This window comes from Meriones unguiculatus, chromosome 3 (genome assembly GCF_030254825.1).
Source record: "Meriones unguiculatus strain TT.TT164.6M chromosome 3, Bangor_MerUng_6.1, whole genome shotgun sequence".
Lineage (NCBI taxonomy): Eukaryota > Metazoa > Chordata > Mammalia > Rodentia > Muridae > Meriones > Meriones unguiculatus.
The window spans coordinates 179,293,472-179,314,328 of record NC_083351.1 but is presented as its reverse complement, the minus strand read 5'-3'; the positions used below and the strand labels follow the sequence as shown (position 1 = coordinate 179,314,328).

Here is a 20,857-nt window from a genome sequence, read left to right as displayed (position 1 = left end):
GATGGGCTTTGAGGGGCAAGAGCTGTTTGCATAGTTGAGGAAGGTGCTCAAGGATATTAACTGTAACTTCAGTGAAGATTCCTACAGGGATAGCCTCAAAGGAGTCTATACTTACCTGTGTGAGCAGGAATGATACATAGGAGCTATGTGGTGAGTGAAGAGCGCCTTTGTGTCTGTGCTGTTACCTAGAGGGATATATAGAACCTTAAAATATTACTTACCTATACTGACCCACAGACCCAGCATGAGTCACGGCAGAATTAGATGAAGGAGTGACAGGTTAGTATTTTAGCTAGGTTGACACCATTGTTTTCAAACCATATGTCAGCTTTCTTTGAGCGAGCCTCAGATCACTTCTCACTTGTTCACTTTGCTATTCTCAGAAGCGCAATTCAGATTACGTAGGGTACGTGAGGTTTCCTGTGATTGTGAAGACGGGGGTGGTGCTGGATTCAGAAATGGCTGGATCTAGCAATCTGTACAAGGCTACTTTGGTATCTGCCAGCTCTAGCCACTATAATGGGCTTCCTTATTTCTACTCTTTCTACCTCTCTAACCCTGTTGTAATCCGTGTATTAGAGTCACTCACTGGACAGCAAGTTTTCAGATAATCACTACCATCAGAATGGGACTATGTGTTTTATACATAGATACACACACTACTGGAGCATCTTAAATAGAAAGGCTGCTAGGAAGACAAATAGCCTTATTGTTTAGCATTCATATTGGATATGCCCATCTGCCCTTGATTTGACAGCCTTCAGGCATTCTGCCATTCCTGGAACATCTAGGCTATGTGTCACTGTGGTCAGATATTAGCCACCAGCACACCCAGGGAATCTGAGTGTCCCTGTGGAAGGAAATGCAAGTCCACTAGGGAAGTGCATGGAAAACAGTACATGCTGAAACACACATTTAAAGCTCCTTCCAGCCTTCTACTTCCACAAAGGACTTGCCATGACCCTGTGCCCTCAATGGCTGAAATATGTTGTCTTCTCAGATTTCAGAATTCCAAGAAAAACACAGGAGGAGATTAGTGGCTTTCTATCGAGAAAAGGTAAATGGAAGCAAGCTCTTGCTTCTGTAATTGTTTGATCTTGAAATTTCAGTATCATAATATTCATTCTCCCCACCCCCTTTCCAATGTCTCACTGTGTAGACTAGACTGGCCTCAAACTCATAGGGATCTACCTCCCTCTGCCTCCTGAGTGCTGAAATTAAAGGCATGTGCCACTATGCCCAACTTTAAGTCCAGGCTAAATAGGGTTCACTAGCACCTGTGAGGTTTATTTTCCTTTGCATTTCTAGTTGAGGGGGTGGTTACTTTGTATTACCATCAGTCTGTTTGCCTGACCTGCCAAGATGCCTCTCTGCTCTGGGCAGCCTATGCAGAGCTACCTGCTCTGGCCACTTGATCTCCCTCAGCAAGACTGGCCCATTCTAGGGCCTCAGGACCATGAGAGCAGTACAGAGGCTTCTCTGCTCATCCCTCTTGTTTTTTGTTTTTTGTTTTTTTTTTAAACTTTTAAAAAAAACTCCAAAGGTTATATAATAAAAGAAGTGCAAAGGCTAGCTATAAAGTCACAGAGTTCTGAGAACCTGCTGTCAAGTTTAGAAGGCATTTCTCAGTCCATTGCTTTGGTACATAGCTGGTCCAGGCCAACAGGGTCCCTGGTTCTGTGCACAGTTCACTGGCCTCACTGTGGTAGCCACTGCTCTACCCACAGCACTCTAGCTGCCCAGAATCCAGCCTGAGGCTTCTTTCCTCTGGTCAAGTCTTGGTTAAGGTGTATATTACCTTCTTAAACCTCTCAGCAAATGAAAGATTTTGCTCCGTGACAAGGCCAAATCTAAACCCTGACAGGTTGTAGACTGCATTCTGAAATCTCTTGTGTGGAGGAGGATATGTCTCAGACTTGGCGTCAGAATCTCTGAGGAGCACTTAGCAGAGCTTAGATGCTCTGGGCTGCTACTGGCTACCTCAGATCCACTGCCTTGTGGAGACAGAGCTGGGTGTCTCTAGAGCTCTGACCTGGCTGATACAAAGGTTCTGATGAGCTAGTCTTGTGGCAATGTCACATTTCAGAAATGTACAACCAAGTATGTTCTCTGAACTGCCTCTTGGAATAGTAGTCTAATAATGGAGTCATATTTATATTCAGATTTCTCAGTTGGAGGAGTCCCTCAGAAAGTCAGTGCTACAAATCAAGCAACTACAAAGGTAAGAATGCCTCATGGGAACAGTCAGCTAGCTCCATGTCTCTAAGCAGACAAAAACAGGTAAAGAGATGAAAGGTCCCCATAGAGGCTTCCAGATGATGCCTGAGGCACTGGAAGGGATCAGAAGTGACAGTGACCATAAGGCAGGTGGTGGCTGCCTGCAGTATCTTCTGTGCGTGACAGAGCAGGCCACTATGGAGGGTGAGCTTGGCATGGCATGGGTACTTCAAGGCACTTCCATTGAGTGAGTCCATCGTGTTAGTTACTTTTCTCATTTCTGTGACAAGAGCAACTTGAGGAAGAAAAGGTTTCTTTTGTCTCACAATTTGAGGGTACAGTAGTAAGTTATGGTGGGAGAAGCATATTAACAGTACCTTGAGGTAGCTGGTCATATCATGTCTACATTCCGAAAGCAGAGAAAGACGAGTTCTGATGCTCAGCTTTCTTTTTATTCAGTCTAAGACCTCAGCCCATGAAATAGTGTTACCCAAATTTAGGGTGGGTCTTCCTACCTCATTTAATTCAGCCTATACATTCTCTCATAGACATGTCGAGGTTTGTTTCCTATGCGATTATAGATTCTGTAAAGTTAATAATATTAGTTATCATGTCTATCCTTTGTCAACATTTCATACCTAAACATTTCATTTTAAAGCCATAATTTTCTACCATGACCATTTGATAATACAAAATACTGTCCAACTTTAAAAGCCCACATAATCTTTAACAGTTCCAACACTGTTCAAAAGCATAAACGTAGAGTTTCTTATGAGACATCATTCTTGTCTTAAGATTCTATAAAATAAAAAAACAAGTTATGTACTTACAGCATACAATTAAACATTTGTATTCCAGAAGGAAATAATGAGGGCAAAGCAAAGAAGGACAAACTAGTACTCAGAAAGGAAAACAAATTGTGTTGTCCATGTCCACTGTCTATGGTCCTATTAAAATCATCTCAGCTCAGAAGGACTTGGGGAGCCCATCACTCCAATGCACAAAGCTCTTTTGGGATGGCTCTGCTCCATGTCTACAGCTTTCTGTGCTGATGTACCATGATCCTGGCATCTCCAGTATTCTGGGGTCTCCACTGGGTTTCAGCAGTATCCCCTGGTGTATCCCCTCTGGTCTCCTTGCATGGGATGCAACCATACCACATTGCTTGGTCTCGGTGGCTTTCTGTAATCTTAAAACAAGCCTCCATGATTTCCTTGCATCTTTTATTCCTTAGAACCAACACCTCATGGACAAGGCTGCCAAATTATGCTGCCAGCTTGAGCCTGGCCCCTTGGACCATAGTTGTATCAGCCTCTGTTTACCTTCCTGGCCGATACTAAGGAGACTCTTCCCTTTCAAAAGAATTTGGCTTTTCACATAATGGAGCCTTTGATGGCTTGAGTCTTGCCTTAGAGCTCTTGTCCGACTTTCCCAGTGCAGAACTTGAGCTTTCTCTTTAATGATACTAATCTATTTAACAATTATAGCTGCTTTCTCATCACTCACCTTGTCTGTCTATAACTTTAAACTACTTCCTTTTCCTGCTAAGGGGAATTTTATTTATTTATTTATTTAGCTCTTACTCTTTTTTTTTAAAGAGTATTTTTTTAAATAAATTATTTTATTTTATGTGCATTAGTATGAAGCTGTCAGATCCCTTGGAATTGGTGGTATAGACAGTTGTGAGCTGCCATATGGGTGCTGAGAATTGAACCTGGGTCCTTCGGAAGAGCAGACAGTGCTCTTAACCACTGAGCCATCTCTCTAGCCCCCCTCGCTCTTACTCTTAATCCTGTAGACCTGAGTAAGAGGTAAGAGCCGTGAGCAGTAACCACAGCACAGCTGTGAGAACTGAGAACTGTTCTATCTTAACATTTACTCCACAAACAAATTACTCTATTTCTTTTTTAATTCAGCCTCACTGAAGTTCTCAGAAACATGAGTAGAATACAGCCACTTCTTGGCCTTTCCTCCTCTGAAACCTCATGAGCTGAACTTCTACATTTCTGTCAGCATTTTATTCTTCCAATCTCCAACCAGACTCGTCCATTAAATTCTGCTTATGGTACTCTAGGAATTTTCTAATCCTAAGTTTCAGACTCTTCCACATTTTCTCTGCAAGTTGGTTTCAAAGGCTTAAGAACCACACAATCAGCTTTATCACAGCAACAGTCCCACTTCCCAATACCAATTTTTTTATATTATTTTTCTCACGGCTGTGACAAAAGCATATACTACTTAACGAAATGGGTTCATTTTTACCCACATTTTGAAGTGGCAGTCCTTCAGGGTGGGGAAGGCATGGAGGTGGTATCAATGAGGTCATATTGCTTCTGCAGTAGGGAAACAGATAAATCCTGGTGGCCACCTTGCTTTCTCCTTTTTGTTTAGTCTAAGACCCTCTTAGCACATTAGATGGTACCACACCCATTTTCAGAATAAGTTGTCCCAACTCAATTAACCCAGTCTAGCTCACTAATATGCGAAAGGTTTAGGTGACTCTAAATCCTGTCAAGGTGGCAATTAAGATGAACTACACAGCCATGCATCATAGCACATCCTAAAGTGCTACAAAATATCTGGAAAATAACAAGCATTAAAATTCTCATTTCTTGCCTGTGTTAGTCAATGCCTCAATAATACTGCAGTTGTAAAACTGTGTTTGCATTTAATGGCCATGAAATATGGAATCCATAGCATACCATAGCTTAGCTAACACAGTGATGAAAAGACATGGTGCATGTTTTGTTCAGTTGTGGTTGTGTTTTTCTGAGATAATGGTACGATTTCCTGTGAGGCTTTTATATGTGGAATGTGTTCACTTTAATGTTCCTCACTGGTTACCTGAGTGTGTGGACACCTATTGGCCTGATCAGCCAAGTACCTGACGGCATGGCTACCTTGGGAATATGACTGGGAGGCAGGTATTAATACCTGTCATAGGTCCTGACCAAGCTCTTCTTTGTCTCCATCTTGAAGAAAATGACCTCTTTCCTCTATCCTTATTTTCAAAAACTGAAGAGCTGGAGAGATGGCTCAGCAGTTAAGAATATTTGCTGCTGTTTCAGTGGGCCATAGTTTGGTTCCCAACATCCATATCAGGTAGTATACGACTGTCTGTAACTCTTGTTGTGTGAAATCCAGGAGTGCCCTCTTCAGGCCTCTATGGGCAACTAAGAGGCACCGTTTTTGAATCCAGAAATTCATGTGAATGAAACATGTCAACTGCTTTGTGCTCAGAAGCTTCTGTTTGAGGGAGGGCAGTAATGTGTGGTTATGGTAAATGGTAGTAGATGAGAGAAATGGACACTGTGGAGGGCTCTAGAAAGTGGCCTTAGAACAGAGGTCCAAATCACAGTTGTTGAGGAATGTTTATTCTTAGCTTAGTTGGTCTGACTGGACTGTTGCAAGCAGAGACTATCTTAACATTTAGAACAATGCGTAGGCCGCAGTATCTCATCTACTTTGTTCTTACATGTCTTGTAAGTTTGTAGAAACAAAAATGCTTTGCACTACATTCACAGAAACAGTCCATATCTACAAGGTGAGGCAAAGCAGATGGGGCCCAGGGTCTATCCACTATGAACAGATATCTTAGCATTCAGCATATACTGAGCAGGGTTATTAGGCATAAGACCTCAGGCAAAGCTGATTCTGCTGCCTCTGTCACAGAGATCCATGACTTGCTTTGCTGGGGAAAAATACATTTACTTGTCTGCATTTATCCTGTTAGCTGTTAAAACTGAATGAGTTAGTATCTCTTCTTGTCACAATTGAGTTTCATACAATTAAAACATAACTTGCCAATGGCCCGTTATAATAGTTGCAAGCAAAAGTGTTAGTGATGTACTTGTGGCCAGTATTGGTATTACTTTGCTTTCTAGTTGGGAAGGAATAAAGCAATAGGCCAAGAGGATATGTAGAGATTCATACAGTTAACTATTTCCAAGCCTTATTTATACTTTGGGGTGAATGAGAGAGAAATCAATTTTATTAAGTAATCTAATACCTTTACTCTATTTAGTATGAGGTCATCACAACAAGCAGCTTTCAGCACAATTAAAAATTCAGTTTCAGGTAAGTGAAATAATATCATAAAGGAAAATGCAAAGATACCTGCTGCTGATCTACAAAAAGTAGGCACTAACATAAAGACTTTTTTTTTTTTTATCATTTTTCCTTTAGCAAAGCCAAATGGATTTCTCTTGCTGCCACCCAACTCTTCACTCCCTGACAGGTGTGTGGGCCAGGTGGGATGATGTAAATATTTGTGAAAATTGAGTAACTCATAGTCATATTTATAGATGCATCTACATTTCTTTTCCTATCTTGTTCTTCCAAATTGCCAAATCACAGCCAGGTAGAATGTCCTGCTACCCTAGATACTTAGCTTACATTAGTGTAAAGCTCAGGTCCCAAAGTCAGGACTTAGATCCTCACTGGACAATCATAGTACTTCATGACTGCAGCCACAGCAGTTAGTTGAGTATGATCATTTATCTGTGAGCCTCCCAGAAAGCCCTACCCTACCCAAAAGTGAGGAACGGATGTAAAGGTATGGTCCTTCCACCTCGTGTACCACTCTACTCTGAGAACCCTACCTTGTGTCTCTGGGTCCTTTGGGGAAAACTCTTCCTCAGGAATCTCTGGCTGCTCCTTGGAAGGAGCATTATACCGTTATAGCCTTAAGACCTGATTTGGGAAGGCAGTCTCCACCCTTGGTCCTCATGAGTCAGGAATGAAGAGTTAGGCATAAGGAGAAAATCATCATGGGCCCATAGCTTTAATGGGCCCAGGGTATTCTATGAACAGGTTTTTCTGTGAGTTTGCTTGATGGGTCTGCAGCAAGCAGGTGTGAGTTTCAAGAGACTATCCTGTGATTGGGAAATGGTCACTGTAGCACATCTGGGCTTACTTGTGGGGTGTGGAGGCATAGGCCAGTCATCCAGACTGTCTCTAGCTGATACATAGGGAGTTTCCACAAAGAGAATACTGTGTGGAGTAGATATTGGATGAAGACACTGAAGACCAAGAGGAAGTAAGAATCTGGAAAGTGTTGTGGTGACAGCCCTGTCCAGGAAAATTAAATTTAAAGTATTTGTTCAAGCAACTGTATATGTAGGCTGAGCTATTGAGCCATCCTGGGACTCCTGCTAGAGTAGTCAAGGAAGGGTGTTTCTTCCTGAGGTCATTACCATCAGGTAGCCAGGCTAGGGGAGGACCAAACTGAAAATAAATGACTAATGAGTGCTGTAATGTGTGATACATGTTAACAGCAGTAAGTGAATGTTCCTGTTCTTAGGGGTCTAGTCAGTGGGACTAGGTAGGAGTTGAAGAACTAAGAGACAGACTCAGGGAAGGGACTGCTGCAGCTCTGCTCTGGAGAAGTCACGCCTAATTTACGGTCAGCAAGCAGCCAGTGGAGTGCATAGGAGGTAGCAGCCTATAACTAACCACTCCCTCACAACCCATGGAAGGGCTGGGAAGTTATTCTTTGACCTACTGCACGCAAGGGTGTTTCTACTGGTGTTTTCAATGTAGGAAACTTTTAGCCTCATTAGTATGTTTTACTGTTTTACAGAATAGAGTCAATGGAAATTGACCTGACTCCTCCAGCAAGAAAGGTAAGTGTGCGTGGGCTACCACATTGCCCAAGGCAAATGGTGGTCTCTAGCAGAGCTTCTCACTATGTTGAGAGCAGAGTGAATGGGTGCGTTGTGATTAGAAACAAGAACATTCTCTTCTGTCCTCATGGCCAGGCCTATGGGAAGGGTAACAGGGTGCCATCATTGTTGAGCAAAAGTGGCCGGGCTCATAGCTCTGTGCTTCACCTGCCCTTGACCATAGTCTAAAAAGAAAGAAATATTGCTTATTATAAACTGAACCTTATCAGCCCATAAAAATAAGTGGCCCAGAAATGAGAGGCCTATAAAACAATAACATACTGTCAATTGGAGAGAAACAACAATGAAACCAAAACCTAGGAATACAGCATGAGGGTCAGCTTCAGGCAGAACTGGATTCTGTGCATGCCATGTTGTTCAAGCATGAGGCTCCGGAGATGATTCACAAGGCTGGAGCATTACCACGTGAGATGTAACCAATAGGATGGAACAAAGGAGGGAGGCTGCATGTACTCAGTGACACTGTTTCTTTGGTGAGGTACATCATTGTGAGTTGCTGCAAGGACCTTTAGTAGAGCTGCCTCCCGGCTAGTGCTGTTAGAAGTGCGTTGTAAGTGAGGATCGTTCTCTTAATATTCATGCCTTGAGGAGATACAAAGATATATTGAACCTCTCTGCTCAGCTTACTTCTTGCACATGCTCACTTCCTCCAGTGTGTACCCTCTCAACGCTGGGCGCTTTCCCAATCCCCTGCTCTGCACCTCAGGCCTCCCAGAAATTCACAGATCCCTGCCACATATCTCAGCTTCGTGGAGGCCAGACACCTGCTCCCCCCTCTCCAAAGTCCTTGTTTCAGGGTTGTGCATGTATTTGTGATTCTCCACATCCTGTATTAATAGTAAAGAAGAATTCTTTTTTTTTTCTATCAGGTCATTCAGCTTCAGGTTTCCTTAGCACCCAAGCAGTTGGGGTGAGTTAGCAATACTGAAGATAACAGGATCAGATGATACCATACAGCTAGAAAAATCAGAATTCAGTGAGTAAAACTCTAAACTTAGGTGTCAGGCTACACATTGGCAGACATCTGGAAATGGGGCAGAGAGTAAACATTTTAACCTTTTAAAGGCAGAAGGTCTTTTCTGTGTCAAGCAAGTGACATTACCTGTGCTCCTAGTGTCTCTGGGGAAAGTCAACCTAAGCAGAAGTCAGCCAGGCAGCTCCAACCAAGATCATTCAGGATATTACTTATCTTTTCCTTTCCTTATATTCCTAAAGGAACTTAGTGGGGTCCTGAATCATTTACTGTTTCGAGGCCTGCGAGAGCAGAGGTGATCCTCTGCCCTGCCCTGCTCTGTCTCAGCCTATAGGGTTATCCAATGAACAGGTGGTTTTGTTCGAGGTGACAGGACTGCAGAGCTAGAGCCCCAGGACACGGGTCCAGATGAACAGAACTGGGCTCTGAAAAATGGCAGTTTGGAAATTTCACTGGCTGTTTTCTTTTGCATATATAGCCTGAGATGGCAGCAGGCCCTTCAAGAATCTCTTTGATTAGTCCACCTCAGGATGGTCGGATGGGTAAGTAAAAGTTCCTGTGATCTTCAAGCGCAGGGATCAACCGAGCACAGCATAACAAGTTACAATAAGACTAGGCACAAACCCTCATATCAAGGCTAGACAAGGCAACCCAGTGGGAAGAAAAGGGTCCCAAGAGCATGCAAAAGAGTCAGAGACACCATCCTCTCCCACTGTTAGGAGTCCCACAAGAACCTAGCTCAGACCCAATGCTTTGTGATTGCTGTTTCAGTCTCTATAGTTTCCTGCTTAGTAGATTCTCATGGTGTTCTCAACCTCTCTGCCTCTTGTAGCCCTAGTGTTCTACTATTGTTTGGCTGTGGGTCTCTGCATCTGTTCCCATAGTTCCTGGATAATGCCTCTCATGAAAATTGGACTGAGCACCAGTCTATGTGTGTAGCAGAATGCCATTAGGAATCATTTCATTCATTCATTTTGGTCAGTCATGTTTGTTTCTATCCTAGGTCTCTGGGCTATCCAACCTCTGATTCCTGGCCATCCATCCAGTGTCAGGTGTGAGCTCCCTCTCAGGACATGGTCCTCAAGTTGAACCAGTCATTGGTTGGCCGTTCCCACAAGTTCTGAGTTACCATTGCCCAAGCACATTTTTTTCTTTAATTAAATTAATTACTTAATTTTTATTCACTTTACATCCTGATCACAGCTCCCCTCCCACCTCTCCTTCCAGTCCCATTCTCATATCCCCTCTCTAATGTCCCAATTCCCTTATCCTCAGAGAAGGAGGACCCCCATGGGGACCAATCCACCCTGGCACACCAGGTCACAGCAGGTCTCATACTGAGGCCAGACAAGGCAGCCTAGCTTTGGGAAAGTGATCCAAAGGCAAGCCACAGAATCAGAGACAGCCCTTCTCCAGTTGTTAGGGGACCCACATGATGACCAAGCTGCACATCTGCTACATATGTGTAGGAGGCCTAGGTCCAGCCCATTTATGCTCTTTGGTTGGTGGTTCAGTCTCTGTGAGCCCCCATGTGCTCAAGGTAGTTTCTTCTGTAGGTCTTCTTGTGGTATCTTTAACCCCTCCGGCTCCCTCAATCCTTCCTTCCACTCTTCTGTAAGACTCCCTGAACTCTGCCTATCGTTTGGCTGTGGGACTCTGCATCTGTTTCCATCAGAGGATGGGTGAAGCCTCTCAGAAGACAGTTATGCTAGGTTCCTGTCTGCAAACATAGCAGAGTGTCATTAACAGTGTCAGAAGTTAGCTGTCTCCATGGGGTGGGTCTCAAGTTGGGCCAGTCATTGGTTAGCCATTTCCTCCATCTCTGCTCCATCTTTTTTCCTTCACTACTTGTAGGCAAAGCAAATTTGGGGTCAGAGGTTTTATGGGTGGGTTAGTGTCCTGCTCTCTCTACTGAAAGTCCTGCCTGACTACGGAAGTGGTAGACTTGTCCCCCAATTCTAGGAGTCTCAGCTAGGGTCACCCCCATAGACTCCCAGGAGCCTCCCCCAACCCAGAGATCACACACACACTGATTTCTGTTCTTTCTTCAGTCTCCTATTCTCTTCCATTTGGCTCATAGAAATAGTTATAATGATGACTCCTGGGGGGAAGAGACTATCGATCCATGATTGGAAAGCATCATTATGTAACCTTCTGGGATAATGGATGTGTATCACTATTACTATTCCACATGACATTTAGGTTTTACATTTATACAGGAATGCATATCACTACAGTTTCTCTGCTGAGTGCTTCAAAATATGGTTGTTGTCAGATGCAATACTTCAATAAAAAGAAGTCTGTATTTTCAGAGCATCACTAAATACTACAGAGATGGCCTGGCATCTATCCACTCTAATGCACAGTCATTTCTCATGCAGCTCCTAATGATCAAGGTCACTTTTTTTTTTTTAGGATTGGGTGAGGTTCTCCTGAAATTTAAGATAAAACATTTCTTCTTTTTGAAAGTAATTTGAAAGTTGGGGACACAGCATGCATCTCGGGGAAGCTAGGCAGGAAATTAGGGGTAGGGAAGGGATCTAGCCTGGATGGTACTAACGCAGCAGACCAGGATACCCCAGCACATCTTGCAGGTGAGGCAGATTTCAGGTCAGAGGTTTTATGGCCAGGTTGGTGTTTCAGTCCCACTGCTGGAAGCCTTGACTGATTATAGAGATTGGCCAGTTCAGACTTTGTATCCCCTGAGTCTTTGCTGGGGTCATGTAGATTTCAGGGAATTTCCTCTGCATCAGGTTTTGACATCGCCCTCCGAATGCCCCCCAATTTCAGTCATCCCTCCCTCCAGCCTTACCATCCACTTCACCCCCCACCTGATCTTTCCTGTTTACATTCCCACCTGCCCTGGTCCCCTTGCAAAATCTGTTCTCTTTTCCCTTCCCAGGGAGATTCAGGGTCCCCCATTGAGCCCTCCTTGTTACTTAGCCTCTCTGGGTCTGTGGATTGTAGCATTATTATTCTTATTTAACAGCTAATGTGTACTTCTAAGTGAGTAAATACCATGTTTGAATTTCTAGGTCTAGCTTACTTCACTTGGGATGATTTTTTTTTTCTAGTTCTATCCATTTGCCTGCAAATTACATGATGCCACTGTTTTAAACAGCTGAATAATACTCCATTGCTTAGATGTGCCACATTTTCTTTATCCGTTCTTTCATTGAGAGATATCTAGGTTGTTTTCAGTGTCTGGCTATTATGAAAAAAAGCTGTTCTAAACAAAGCAAGGAGGTGTCCTTGTGATTGGATGGAGAATCATTTGGGTATATGCCCAAGAGTAGTATAACTGGGTCTTGAGGTAGATTAATTCCTAATTTTCTGAGAAACCAAAAAATTGATTTTCATAGTGGCTGTACAAGTTTCCACTCCTACCAGCAACAGAGGAGTGTCCCCCTTGCTCCACATCCTTGCCAGCATGAGCTGTCACTCGTATTTTTGATTGTAGCCATTATGACAGGTGTAAGATGGAACATTTCTCTCTAAGAAGTAAAGTGCAGAAAAACGAAGAGCAGTGGAGCAATGTGAACTATTGCACAACCTAGTGATACAAGTGTTATCTCTGTCCATGGGCTTCTATTTATATTCTCAGAGTCTGTTTCTTCAGCTGGCAAAAAAATCATGCCCTTTGCACGAGACAGCGTCCAGGCCTGTTTTCAGCTGACCAAGATCATGTGCCCTCTCACAAGTTTGTTTTCAACTGAGGATGAACTGAAAACATTTCCACATCCCACATTTGAAACCAAACAAAAAACTTAAAACTGTCACTACATCCTTTTTATCCCTAATCTCTCCAAGGCTTTTATCATGAAGGGGTATTGGATTTTGTCAAAGGCTTTTTCAGCATCTAATGAGGTAATCATGTTTTTTTTTTTTTTCTTTCAGTTTGTTTATATGGTGGGTTACATTGACTGATTTTTATGTGTTGAGCCTTCTGGGCATCTCTGGAATGAAGCCTACTTCATCATAGTAGATAATCCTTTTGATGTGTTCTTGGACTTGGTTTGCAAATATTTTATTGAGTATTTTTGTATCCATGTTCATGAGGAAAATTGGTCTGTTGAATCTTAGTGTAATTTGGTTATCAGGGTGAGTATGACCTCAAAAAACAAATTGGCAATGTTCCTTCTCTTTTTATTTTGTGAAGTAATTTGAGGACTGTCTGATACAATTCTGCACTAAAACTCTAGTTCTAGGCTTTTTTTAATTGGGAAACTTTGTAAAGATTTATTTATTATGTGTACAGTGTCTGTATGCATGCCATAAGAGGTCACCAGATCTCATCAAAGATGGTTACGTTGTTGCTGGGAATTCAACTCAGGACCTTTGGAAGAGCAGCTAGTGCTCTTAACCACTGAGCCCCTAGTTGGGAGACTTTTAATTACTACTTCTGTTTCCTTGGGGATTACAAGTCTATTTAAATTATTTATCTGATATTTATTTAACTTTGTAAGTTGTATATATCTATCAAGAAAATTATCCATTTCTTTTAGATTTTCCAATTTTGTGGAATATAGGTTTTTAAGGTATGACCTAAAGAGTCTTTGGATTTCCTTGATGTCTATTGTTATGACCACCTTCTCATTTCTGATTTTGTTGATTTGGATATTTAGTTAGTTTGGATAATGGCTTGTCTATCTTGTTGATTTTCTCAAAGAGCCAATTCTTTTGTTTCACTGACTCTTTGTATTGTTCTCTTTGTTTCTGTTTTCTTCACTTCAGCCCTTAGTTTGATTAAATCCTGCCCTCTGCTCCTTTTTGTTCCAGAGCTTTCAGGTGTGCTGCTAGGTTGCTAGTATGAGATCTCTCCAATTTCATTAGTCTATGAACTTTCCTCTTAGCACCACTTTCATTGTGTCCCACAAGGTTGGGTATACAGTGTACTAATTTTCATTGAATTTTAGGAAGTCTTTAACTTCTTTCTTTATCCCTGCCTTTAACCAATAGTCATTCAGTAGGGAGTTGTTCTGTTTCCCTGAGTTTGTAGGCTTTCTGTTGTATATGCTGTTGCTGAGGTCCAGCCGTAATCCATGGTGGTCTGATAGGATGCAGGGGGTTATCTCAGTTTTCTTGTATCTGGTGAGACTTGCTTTATGATTGAGTATGTGGTCAGTTTTGGAGAATGTTCCATGAGGAGCTGAGCAGGTGTGTTCTTTTGTGTTCTGCAGATAGCTGTTAAGTCTGTTTGGTTTATAACATCTGTTAGCTCCAGCATTTCTGTTTGATTTTGTCTGGATGACTAGTCTGTTGATGATAAGTATTAAAGTCTCCCACTATCAATGTGTGAGGGTTGGTGTGGGGTTTAAGCTTCAGCAAGTAGCGTTTCCTTGACAGATGTTAAAAATTGGGAAATCATGGTGGAGTTTTCCTTTGATGAGCATGAAGTGTCCTTCCCCGTCTCTTTTGATTAATTTTGGTTTGAAATTTATTTTGTTAGATATTAGAACGGCTACACCAGCTTGTTTCTTAGACCCATTTGCTTGTAAAAAAAAAAATCTATCTTTGATATTGAGGTGTGTTCCTTGGACTATTCAGGGCTTGCTGTAGGAGGATAACTGGGCTCTGGTGATGACATCTTTTTTTGGCTGTTGCTGACTGTGTTCTTGCACTGGCCTCTAGACATCTGGGTTTGGGGTGATGATAGGTCTAAGTCTGTCTTTTTTGAATGAGTGTTTTGTTCCATGGTTTCTGTTTCCTTTCTGGTCTTCTGTCTAGAGTGGCCTGTGGTTGAGGATCTACACGTAACTTGGGGGCTGGAGTTCTGGCAGCTGACAGATGCGGTCTCTGGTCCAGCTGGGGATCCTCTGTTTGAGTTGATGGGGAGGGGTTGGGCAGGCACTGAATGGGAGCAGTCCACAAGCTGGCCTACCTGGAGCTCTAGTGGCCAGCATGGCATCCAGCCAAGCAGGAGTCCTCTGCCGAAGCTGCGGGATGGGATCCTGTGACAAGGAGTGGTAGGGGCGGTAGGGAGTAGGCTGAGCAGGCACAGAGGGAATGGAGGTAGTCCACGGGAGGCAGGGGCAGGGCTCACCTGGCAGTTGGTGTGGCTTCTGGTGGAACAGGGAGCTTCCACCACTGATGTTGCTCCAGCAAAAAATCAGAGATTCAATTCAAAGGCACAAATAGGTGAAGGAAAACATACAGAGAGAGCAGAAATCATGCCAATACCAGCTAGAAAGGAACTACAGTGATTTTTATTCATAGTTAGACAAAGTAAATTTTAAAATAACAATATTTCTTGTAACAAAGGGACATTTTATGTTGCCAAATATAATAGATAAATATAAATAATATTTATATTATTATTAATATAAATATTAATATAATATAAAGATATATAATATATCTTATTATATATCTTTATATTATATTTTATATTATATATCAAATATAATATAAAAGATAATACAATTACTGTGTATAGACAACAAACTGAAACATATGATAAGTTAAAGGATAATCCAACAAGTATAGTTATATAGTATTTCAATATTCTATTCCCCATAGTTAATGAACCACTGACTGTATAATTGCTAAGAAATTTAGCCAACTTGACTTATTTTTAAAAAGCATATACAGACACCATCTGACAATAGCAGAGTGTACATTCTTTTTAAGTGCAAATGGGGCATTCTCCTGCAGGTGTTTTCCAGACCTTTATATGTGGCTATCCAGGACTCACTAAGCAGCTGTTTACCACAGGCACCTATGTCTGGCCCTTCCTGACTAACCTGTGGCCCGCAAAGCAGATACCATGGCTCAGAAGCAACTTTATGAGGCTGAAGCTCAGCTGGCCTAGTTGGTTCTGGTCCCAACTACTGACGTCAAGCTGCCAATGTATTTGAATTGTTTACATTTTGTCCAAGTTGAAAGGGCGTAAGTGAGAAGATAGAACACAAGACACATGTCCTTCTATGCCACCAGGAAGGATTTGGGGTGCTTGGATGACCATAGTCACACTCAGAGAGCTGCCTGAAGTTAAAAGATGACCTGTGGGTGCATCTGCACCTGACCCTGGGCTCACATTGAGTCATGGCCTCACCTTCAGAGAAGCAGCAGCTGGCGTGATCTGACTGTTACACGCTAACACTATACAGTGAGCTTTATTCCCTCCACAGGCAGCGTCTCCTGCCTGGGAACCCAGCATCTCAGCTTGACACCCAGCCATGCAAACATGGCAAAGGCTATCAGGTAGGTCCCCGCAGGACAAACCGTAAACCAAACGAAACGACCAGTGTTGAAGCTGACAGGTTGCCTCTTAATCCTTTATGTCCATGTTTGGAGAAGGTTGTATTATATGTTGCATTTTATAGTTTGGGTTTTTGAATGCAAGGTATGACTCAGTGACCTCAAAAAGAACTACTGAATGGCTGCACAATAGCTCCTTAAAAGAGTAGGCTAAGGTCACAGATGTTTCCTGTAAAAGCCAAAAGGTAAATAAACTTGATTTTCATGCAGCTCCTCAGCTTTGCCTTTGTATGAGAAGTAGGCGGAGTAGAAGCTAGCAGGGCTGAGTGTGTCCCCATAAAACGCTTGACAGAAGCAGAAACAGGCTGGGCTGGCCCATTGCTGTGGTGGTCCAACTCTAAAGGCATGTCTCTCTCGGTAACACCTTTCTCCATGGACAGGTAGGCCACTCCCAGGGTCTCTCACACACATTCCAAGCACTCAAAGGCCAGTCTCCAGAAGGCAAGCCCTCTTCTCTCAGCTGCTTTCTAGGCCCCTGAGCATCCTACAATACCATGATCGAGTGTGCATTTTACTGCTCACCTCCAGCTAACCCGGCTGCAGTAAGCACACGGCTTGGTCCATGTGGCCATGTCTGCCCCTTGGGTCTGGGGTCATTTGCATTTGTCTGTTGGTTGATGTACTTGAAAAGAAGTTTTTGCCTACCCTGAGGACTTTACCATTCCCTCCGTGATGCTGGCTCCTCCTGAATCACCACCCTTACCTCATTCGCTACTGATTCTTGTATCCCCTGGTTGGTAGAGTATTGTGGTGTGTCTGCAACCCCAGCACCCATTTTCTGGCTCCTCTGGACTGTATGGTTATACACACAGGACAGTATGTTGCTGAGTATCCAGGCTGTGTTTGTCAGCTGTGGTAAGATAGCAACAGAGTTGGATATCTAGACATTGCTGCAGAAAGGGCAGGGGAAAGTGAGCATGAGCTTGTGCTGTGTTTACTGTACAAGGCAAAAAGTATTAATGGTTTGTTCTGAATAACTCTGTGGATTCTGGGCTCACTGGCAGTCCCTACTCATCCAGAATGCACTGGCAAGAAAAAAGTTGGAATGTGTGATTTTGAAAAAGGAAGATAGGGCTGTAGACAAGTAGGTTTGCCTGCAAGAAATGTGCTGTTCATGAATTACAGAAATTAGCTGCCCCAGGGTGAACAGTGCCCCCCAAAACTCCCAAGATTCCAGGGTGTCCAAAAACCATGAAATCTACAAAAAGTAGAGATTAACAAAGAAGGGGAATCCAGTCAGCTAATGATAACACCATGCTGAGTACAGCCTGTAAGCTGAGTCTGGGCAGCACACATGAGTCAAGACTCATCTTTCTGGAGGCCATAATCAAACACGTTGTCTGGGCAAGCTTGCCAAGGAAGTTCCAGAACCTTCAGAATGCTGAGAATGGAACTTGGAGGAGTCCTTGGTGACTAAAGGATGAGCAGAGGGTGGCCTAAAGAGGCAAGACCAATACTGAGGAGACAGATGCAGGTGGATCTCTGAGTTTGAGGCCAGCCTGGTCTACAAAGCAAGTCCAGTACACCCAAGACTACACAGAGAAACCCTGTCTCAAAATAAAATAAAATAAAACTCCCTAGAATTGCTGGAAAGGATTGGGGAAGCTGAAGTAAGGTGGCTTCCAGGAACAAATAGATAAAAGCTGAAGCTAGCTATGGTGACAGAACAGATCATGAGATTATAAAGATCCTGGCTCCCTTTGTTCCTATTCAGCTCCTCATTGTCACTGACTCTAGAGAAAGGGCAAATGCCTCTTGACTTTGGTCAGCACCTGTACAGCAAGGCTCTAGAGTAGTTGAAAGAACAAAGGAAACCTCCTGACAGGTCCTATTGATCATCTTCTCAGCCTAGAGCAGACGTCATTCATCCTGAGTACTCAGAACGTGTTTTTCAACAGATGGCCTTTAAGGCCACACATAGTTGGTGCTTGGATGACCAAGTTACCTGAGATATGAAGAACGTTTGTGACTTTTTGTTTAATTTATTGTTAGAGTCCCACCGTTGCAGATGCCCTACAATGAAGTGTCGCCAGCTCCAGTATCACAGCTGTCCAGCAGAGCAGCACAAGGGCCTTCCCCCAGCCCTAGCAGTTCTTGGGCTGGACCGCCCCGGCAGCCCATCAGCATCTCAGGGCTGATGCAGAGGCAGTGTGCAGGCAAGTGCTTAGCTGGCTTTTTGGCACCACCCCTTCTCTCAGAAGAGTGCATACATGAGATGTCTGTGTAGATACACATGGTGAGGGCAAACACAGAGCCTCACACTTCTGTCAGTGCTGGGCCCTGTCTCCATGACAGCGCTTTACATTAATCAGCAGAATCTGAAAAAGCTAAACTGACAGGAAAATTTTAAAAACACATATTTAAGCCAGTGAACTCTATTTTTTTTACAGCTTATTTTCTTTCTCTTTTCTTTTTTTAATTGTGTGTGTGTGTGTGTTTTATTTTTGAGATTTTTGTTATTGTTTGATTGTTTCTCGAGACAGAGTTTTTCTGTGTTAACAGCCAGGGCTGTCCTGGAACTCACTCTGTAGACCAGGCTGGTCTCAAACTCACAGAGACCCACCTTCCTTTGCCTCCTGGGATTAAAGACATGTGCCACCATGTCTGGCTCCAGCTTAAATTTCTTACTTGATATTTGCATTTTTGTTTTCTTCAGCAGTATATAATTAGGAAGTCATTCAAAGCTCTCATCTCTTTATATCTCTTACTACTTCCTACAGGGTCAGCATCTCCTGCGGGGATGGACACTGAGAAGAGGAGTCCATTTTTACCCTCCACACCCACAAATCTACGCTCTATAGCCAGCCCCTGGCATGTGTGCATTCATCGGTAAATATCACTGAACAGTTCATTCTAGAGAGATGCTGTAACTAAATAAAGTAGCTGTCTGAAAAAATAGCTGTCTGGATAGCCTTGTAGAATTTTTGGCAGTTGTATTCTTCCTGACACTATAAAACTCTCCTAAATGTGTGTGTGGAGGCAAAGTGAGCAGCCCCCTGAAGCTCACTGTCAGAGATCCCCAGATGCGCCTCCCTGGGATTCAGGTCTGCCAGGCTTGTGCCCACAGCATAATGTATGTACACAGCCTCACCTCTGCTGTCCCAGAAGGGCTACATGACCAGGCATGGCTGTCCCATAGGAGTGTACTTGGTCCCAGAAGTAACATACCTGTTGAAGTTGCATCCATTCCCAGGATTTTTTTGTAAAAATATTTTTATAAATTCTTTGTGAGTTTTATACAATATATTTGATCATATTCACCACTTATTCTTCTCCTTTAAAATTATTTACATTATTTTACTTTGTGTGTGTGTGTGTGTGTGTGTGTGTGTGTGTGTGTGTGTGTAAGAGAGAGAATCCATACATGTAGGAGAGAGAGCTCTACCAAGTCCAGAAGAGTGCATTAGATCCATTGGACCTGGAGTTATAGATGTTTATGAGTCACCTAAATCTGAACTCCAGTTCTCCAGTTCTTTTTCTTGATATTTGGTGTAGTTGAGGGAGAGGGGTAATTGGTTTTCTTGAGACAGGGTCCCTCCCATAGCCCTGGCTATCTTGGAACTCACTGTGTAGACCAGGCTGGCCTGGAAATCACAGAGATCTTCCTGTCTCTTCCTCCCTAATGCTGATATTAGGTGTGTGTCACTATGTCCAGCTAGCAAGCACTCTTAATCACTGAGCCATCTCTACATCTCAAATTCCCAGAAGTTTATAAAATATTATAAAATTCATATGTATAATGCGTTTTTCTGTCATATAATAAATATGTGATTACTAAATGCTAAGATGTTGGATAAATGTGAAATGTAAAGACCTCCTGCATTTACGATAATCTCAGTGTGAACCTTGAGCCTAACCCTAACCCTTGGACAGGTGGACGTGGGCTGACTGACTACAAAAGGGCAGATGGAGCGCCACTCTCAGGCTGTAGTGTTGCTCAGGGAGACAATGTTAAAAATAATGCTCAGGAATCCAGCAGGTGCAGCCAGACCACCATCTCAGCACACAACATTTTTCCTCAGAGGAGCCCTTGGTCACAGGGTCTGATTATTCAGATATAATATTTAAATTTACAGTTTCTTCTATTGCTTTTATTACATTATACGCATAATTTTAATGCCATGATCTTTAGCATTGTACACTGTTTTTATTTTGTCACAGTTGAGCTTTGGGGAGCCGTTTAATTCCAGGGCACATTGGTTGACTTGAAATGTTTACCTTGTCGGCCCTTTTATCAGCACTTACTACAGTTGTTTTTCTTTTCCAGTAATCTTCACTTAAGTAAACATGGAAGTAGTTGCCCAAACCCTGCTACTTACACAGGTGGTGGCACTCCAAGATGGAGCTCCTGGTTGTCACTGGTCAATCCTGGGAGCCCACGTTCAGCCCCCAACAGCAGTGTGGAGTTATTCAGAGACAAGGCCTCTGGGAGTCAAGGGCCAGTGGAGGGTGGTGTGCACACTAGAGGGCGCTGCTCCACGTCCCCGAGTCCCTGCTGGAGTCATTTCACAGAAAAACAAGCTAGTTAGTGTAGAACTGTGAAAGGTTTAAGCAACTGAAGAAACTCACAAAGGAAAAAATAATGATGAGATCGGCCTGAGATTCCCTGGTTTCTTGCCAATGTTTGTGCCTCCCAGACTAATTGAACCAAGTTTATTAATGACACCAGGGGGACACACTAGGAGCAACTGTGGGTTCCTAAAAGCTAGCGTATCTTAGGAGT

At 43.0% G+C, this 20,857-nt stretch overlaps 1 protein-coding gene across 3 annotated transcripts in view; it reads left to right on the top strand.

Annotated features, from left to right (window-relative positions):
* Rnf212 (ring finger protein 212) overlaps positions 1 to 20,857 on the top strand; it is a 39,836-nt gene that overhangs the window by 7,902 nt on the left and 11,077 nt on the right. The window contains exons 4-12 of one of the 3 annotated variants that reach the window (XM_060381129.1): positions 1,001 to 1,057; positions 2,163 to 2,221; positions 6,242 to 6,294; positions 6,403 to 6,454; positions 7,799 to 7,841; positions 9,353 to 9,416; positions 16,005 to 16,077; positions 18,127 to 18,290; positions 18,855 to 18,963. In XM_060381129.1, coding sequence (XP_060237112.1) covers positions 1,001 to 1,057; positions 2,163 to 2,221; positions 6,242 to 6,294; positions 6,403 to 6,454; positions 7,799 to 7,841; positions 9,353 to 9,416; positions 16,005 to 16,077; positions 18,127 to 18,290; positions 18,855 to 18,963 — 674 coding nt within the window. Of the gene's footprint in view, positions 1 to 1,000; positions 1,058 to 2,162; positions 2,222 to 6,241; positions 6,295 to 6,402; positions 6,455 to 7,798; positions 7,842 to 9,352; positions 9,417 to 16,004; positions 16,078 to 18,126; positions 18,291 to 18,854; positions 19,033 to 20,857 lie in introns of those variants that run through there. The other 2 variants (XR_009591005.1, XM_060381130.1) reach the window with 2 other exon arrangements.